Genomic DNA, 5,975 nt, shown 5'->3' with positions numbered 1-5,975 from the left:
TGTCCCCAAGCCCCTCAATGTCCCCAGTGTCCCCCCAGTGTCCCCAAATCCCATTTACCCCCATTTTTCTCCAATGTCCCCAAATGTCCCCAAATGTCCCCTTTGTCCCCAAGCCCCACAATGTCCCCAAAGTCCTCAATCCCCCCCTTGTCCCCTTGTTGTCCCCTCCCTGTCCCTGATGTCCCCAAATGTCCCCCAGTGTCCACTCAGGTTCCCCATGTTCCTCCTGTCTCCCTGTCCCCAAATGTCCCCAGTGTCCCCTCGTTGTCCCCAATGTCCCCAGGTGTCTCCAAATGTCCCCAATGTCCCCAGGTGTCCCCCGGTGTCCCCCAGTGTTCCCTGTCCCCCTCCCCAGGTGACCCCGGGGCCAGCGAGGGGACAGGGGGGGGATTGGGGACATTTGGGGACAATTTGGGGACATTGGGGACAACGAGGGGACGTGGGGGAAAAACGGGAGGGAAAAGGAGAAAAATGGGATTGGGGACATTTGGGGACATTTGGGGACAAGGGGGGACATTGGGGGGCGTGGGGACATTGGGGGACATTTGGAGACAGGGAGACAGGAGGGACTTTGGGGACATTTGGGGACACTTGGGGACATTGGGGGGCTTGGGGACATTTGGGGACATTTGGGGACACTTGGGGACATTGGGGGGCTTGGGGACATTTGGGGACATTTGGGGACATTGGGGACAAGAGGGACATGGAGGGGGACATTGAGACCCCCCCCTGGACACACCTGGACACACCTGGGGACCCCTGAACCCCCCTGACCCCCCCCCCCAAACCGCGAACCGGGGGGGAGGCGTGGCCTGACCGTTATGGGCGTGTCCTCATCCCTCTGTGGGCGTGTCCTCGTCCCCTTTGTGGGCGTGGCCTGACCGTTATGGGCGTGTCCTCGCCCCTCTGTGGGCGTGCCCGGCCGCGTGGGCGTGGCCCTCGGGGCCCATTAAAAGGCGCGCGGGGGCCGCGACCCCCGCAGGACGCGATGAGGCCGCGGCCCCTCCCCCACCCTCACCTGGGGCTGCCCCTCCCCCACCCTCGGCAGGTGCGGCCGCCCCTCCCCCACCTGGCGCTGCTGCTGCTGCTGCTGAGCCCCGCGGGGGGAGGGGCCGCGCACCTGGCGCAGGTGGGGGGGAACAGCTGGAGAGGGGCGGGGCCGCAGCTGGAGCCGGGGGGTGCGCACCTGGGACAGGTGAGGAGGCACAGCTGGATCGAGGCCGGAGCACAGCTGGAGCCGGGGGATGCGCACCTGGGACAGGTGAGGAGGCACAGCTGGAATGGGGGGAGGGGCTCACAGCTGGATTTTTGGGGGGTTCACACCTGGGACAGGTGCGGCACAGCTGGATTTGGAGTGAGGTTCACAGCTGGATTGGCGGGGTTTTGGGGGGTTCACACCTGGGACAGGTGAGACGGGTGAGGCACATCTGGATTAGGGCGGGATTGACACCTGGGACAGGTGAGGCACAGCTGGATCGGGGGGAGGGGCTCACAGCTGGATTTTTGGGGGTGATTCACACCTGGGACAGGTGAGACAGGTGAAGCACATCTGGATTAGGGGGGATTCACACCTGGGACAGGTGAGGCACAGCTGGATCAGGGGGAGGGGCTCACAGCTGGATTTTTGGGGGTGATTCACATCTGGGACAGGTGAGACAGGTGAGGCACATCTGGATTGGGCGGGATTGACACCTGGGACAGGTGAGGCACATCTGGATTAGGGGGGGAATTCACACCTGGGACAGGTGAAGCACAGCTGGATTTTTGGGGGGGATTCACACCTGGCACAGGTGAAGCACACCTGGATTAAACATCCCCAGGTGCATTTTTGGGGTCCCCAGGTGCATTTTGGGGTGTCCCAGGTGCATTTTGGGGTGTTCCAGGTGCATTTTGGGGCTCCCCAGGTGCCCTCACCCCCTCACCTGTCCCCTCCCCCCCCCTCCAGGTGACCCCGGAGGCGCCGCTGGAGCCAAAACCCCCGGCCCTGGTGGGGGAGGGGCAGGTGAGTCACACCTGGGGGGGGCCTCACCTGGAATTTGGGGGTCACACCTGAGATTTGGGGGTCACACCTGAGATTTGGAGGTTCCCAGGTAACCGCACCTGGGATTTGGGGTTCACAGCTGAGATTTGGGGTGTCCAGGTGAGGCCACACCTGGGATTTGGGGGTCACACCTGAGATTTGGGGGTTCCCAGGTAACCGCACCTGGGATTTGGGGTGTCCAGGTGAGGCCACACCTGGAATTTGGGGTTCACAGCTGAGATTTGGGGTGTCCAGGTAGCCACACCTGCAATTTGGGGGTTCACAGCTGGAATTTGGGGGTTCACAGCTGGAATTTGGGGTTCCCAGGTGAGGCCACACCTGGACACCCCAATTTGGGGTTCACACCTGGGATTTGGGTGTTGCCAGGTGAGGCCACACCTGAGATTTGGGGTTCACACCTGGGATTTGGGGGTTCTCAGGCAACCGCACCTGGGATTTTGGGTTCACACCTGGAATTTGGGGTTCCCAGGTAACCACACCTGGAATTTGGGGTTCACAGCTGAGATTTGGGGTGTCCAGGTGAGGCCACACCTGGAATTTGGGGTCCACACCTGAGATTTGGGGTGTCCAGGTAACCTCACCTGGAATTTGGGGTTCACACCTGGAATTTGGGGTCCTCACCTGAGATTTGGGGGTCCCAGGTGAGGCCTCACCTGGGATTTGGGGGTTCCCCAGGTGTGACCGCACCTGGCCCCGCCCCCTGAGCTGTGGCCCCGCCCCCTGACGCGTGGCCCCGCCCCTCGCCCGCAGCGCACCTGGCGGCGGCCCCGGCACAGCCCCCACTTCCCGCTCTGCTCCTTCTGCTGCAACTGCTGCAAGAACCGCGGCTGCGGCTTCTGCTGCCGCACCTGAGACACACCTGGGACACAGCTGGGACACAGCTGGGACACAGCTGGGACACACCTGAAAGACACCTGGGACACACGTGGGACACACCTGGACACACCTGGGCACAGCTGGGCACAGCTGGGACACAGCTGGACACACCTGGGACACACCTGGGCACAGCTGGGACACCTGAGACACACCTGGACACACCTGAGACACACCTGGGCACACCTGGGACACAGCTGGGGACAGCTGGGACACACCTGGATACACCTGGGACACACCTGGACACACCTGGGCACAGCTGGGGACAGCTGAGAGACACCTGGGACACACCTGGATACATCCGAGAGAACCTGAGACACACCTGGGACACACCTGGGACACAGCTGGGGACACCTGAGAGACACCTGGGCACAGCTGGGGACACACCTGGATATACCTGAGAGACCTGGGACACAGCTGGGAGAGACCTGGATATACCTGAGAGACCCCTGAGACACACCTGGATATAGCTGGGCCCACCTGGGCCCCACTTTGATCTCACCTGGGCACATCTGGACACACCTGAGCTCACCTGAACCCCACTTTGACCTCAGCTGGACACATCTGGACACACCCAGACACACCTGAGCCACACCTGGTCTCACCTGAGCCCCACTTTGACCTCAGCTGGACACATCTGGACACACCTGAGCCACACTTGGTCCCATCTGAGCCCAGCTGAACCCAACTTTGACCTCACCTGGTCCCATCTGGACACACCTGGAGTCACCTGAGCCCACCTGGTCCCCACTTTGACCTCACCTGAGCCACACCTGGTCCCACCTGAGGTCCCCTGAACCCAACTTTGACCTCACCTGGTCCCACCTGGGTCCCACTTTGACCTCACCTGAGCACATCTGGACACACCTGGGGTTACCTGAACCCCACTTTGACCTCACCTGGGCACCTCTGGACACACCCAGACACACCTGGACCTCACCTGGGCCCCACTTTGACCTCACCTGGGCACATCTGGACACACCTGGGCCCCACTTCGACCTCACCTGGACACACCTGAGCCCACCTGGTCCCACCTGAGCCACACCTGAACCCAACTTTGACCTCACCTGAGCCACACCTGGGCACATCTGGACACACCTGGAGTCACCTGAGCCCACCTGGGCCTCACTTTGACCTCACCTGGGCACATCTGAACCCACCTGAGCCTCACCTGGACCCACCTGCGCACATCTGGACACACCTGGTCCCACCTGGGTCCCACCTTGACCTCACCTGGTCCCACCTGAGCCACACCTGAACCCAACTTTGACCTCACCTGGGCACATCTGGGCACATCTGGACACACCTGGGCCCACCTGAGCTCCCCCCCCCCACCCTATTTATTACCTGTGCCCCTCCCCCGCCATTAAACTGCTGGTTTTTAAAAGCCTCGCCTGATTTTGGGGGGAATCCGGGGGAATTTGGGGCTCCCGGGTGGAATTTGGGTGGAATTTGAGGGAATTTGGGAAACTCAGGTGAACCTTGGGTGGAATTTGGGGGGTCCCAGGTGAATTTGGGGCAAATTTGGGCGAATTTGGGGCTCCCAGGTCAATTTTGGGGAGAATTTGGGGGTCCCAGGTCAATTTTGGGGCTCCCAGGTGGATTTTGAGGAGAATTTGAGGGAATTTGGGGCTCCCAGGTGGATTTTGGGGAGAATTTGGGCGAATTTGGGGCTCCCAGGGGGATTTTGGGGAGAATTTGAGGGAATTTGGGGCTCCCAGGTGGAATTTGGGTGGAATTTTGGGGCTCCCGGGTGGATTTTGGGGCGAATTTGGGGGAATTTGGGGGTCCCAGGTGGAATTTGGGGGAAATTCAGGGGAATTTGGGGCTCCCAGGTGAACTTTGAGGGGTCCCAGGTGAATTTGGGGCAAATTTGGGCGAATTTGGGGCTCCCAGGTGAATTTGGGGAGAATTTGGGGGAATCTGGGGGTCCCAGGTGGATTTTGGGGGGAATTTGGGGGTCCCAGGTGGATTTTGAGGAGAATTTGAGGGAATTTGGGGCTCCCAGGTGGATTTTGGGGAGAATTTGGGCGAATTTGGGGCTCCCAGGGGGATTTTGGGGAGAATTTGAGGGAATTTGGGGCTCCCAGGTGAACTTTGGGGGGAATTTGGGGAGAATTTGTGGGAATTTTGGGGCTCCCAGGTGAATTTGGGGAGAATTTGAGGGAATTTGGGGCTCCCAGGTGGAATTTGGGTGGAATTTTGGGGCTCCCGGGTGGATTTTGGGGCGAATTTGGGGGAATTTGGGGGTCCCAGGTGGAATTTGGGGGAAATTCAGGGGAATTTGGGGCTCCCAGGTGAACTTTGAGGGGTCCCAGGTGAATTTGGGGCAAATTTGGGCGAATTTGGGGCTCCCAGGTGAATTTGGGGAGAATTTGGGGGAATTTGGGGCTCCCAGGTGGAATTTGGGGCGAATTCAGGGGAATTTGGGGGGTCCCAGGTGGATTTTGGGGGGAATTTGGGGGTCCCAGGTGGATTTTGAGGAGAATTTGAGGGAATCTGGGGGTCCCAGGTGGATTTTGGGGGAATCTGGGGGTCCCAGGTGGATTTTGCGGCGAATTTGGGGGAATTTGGGGCTCCCAGATGGAATTTGGGGAGAATTTGGGGGAATTTGGGGCTCCCAGGTGGAATTTGGGGCTCCCAGGTGGAATTTGGGGGGTCCCAGGTGGATTTTGCGGCGAATTTGGGAAATTTGGGGCTCCCAGGTGAATTTGGGGGGTCCCGGGTGGATTTTGGGAGGAATTTGGGAAATTTGGGGCTCCCAGGTGAATTTGGGGAGAATTTGGGGGAATTTGGGCCTCCCAGGTGGATTTTGAGGGGTCCCAGGTGAATTTTTGGGGGGCTTCCCACCCCATTTTTCACCATTCCCACCCCCATTTTTTGACTGATTTTCCTCATTTTTTGATGTTTTCCACCCCCATTTTTCCACCATTTTCACCCCCATTTTTTGATTTATTTTCCTCATTTTTTCATCTTTCTCAGCCCCATTTTTTTACCATTTTTTCGCCCCATTTTTTTACCATTTTTTCACCCCATTTTTTCACCTTTCCCACCCCCATTT

The 5,975-nt window shown here is 59.3% G+C and overlaps 1 protein-coding gene across 1 annotated transcript; it reads left to right on the top strand.

The window, feature by feature from the left end:
• Positions 1-988: 988 nt before the first annotated feature.
• HAMP (hepcidin antimicrobial peptide) lies at positions 989-4,258 on the top strand. Its single transcript, XM_066570826.1, has 3 exons — positions 989-1,261; positions 1,946-2,002; positions 2,792-4,258. The coding sequence occupies exons 1-3, from the start codon at positions 989-991 to the stop codon at positions 2,891-2,893; spliced, it is 432 nt and encodes a 143-aa protein (XP_066426923.1). The 3' UTR covers positions 2,894-4,258.
• The last annotated feature ends 1,717 nt before the right edge of the window (positions 4,259-5,975 follow it).

Source organism: Molothrus aeneus, unplaced genomic scaffold (genome assembly GCF_037042795.1).
Source record: "Molothrus aeneus isolate 106 unplaced genomic scaffold, BPBGC_Maene_1.0 scaffold_30, whole genome shotgun sequence".
NCBI lineage: Eukaryota > Metazoa > Chordata > Aves > Passeriformes > Icteridae > Molothrus > Molothrus aeneus.
This window is presented reverse-complemented; position numbering and strand designations above follow the sequence as displayed.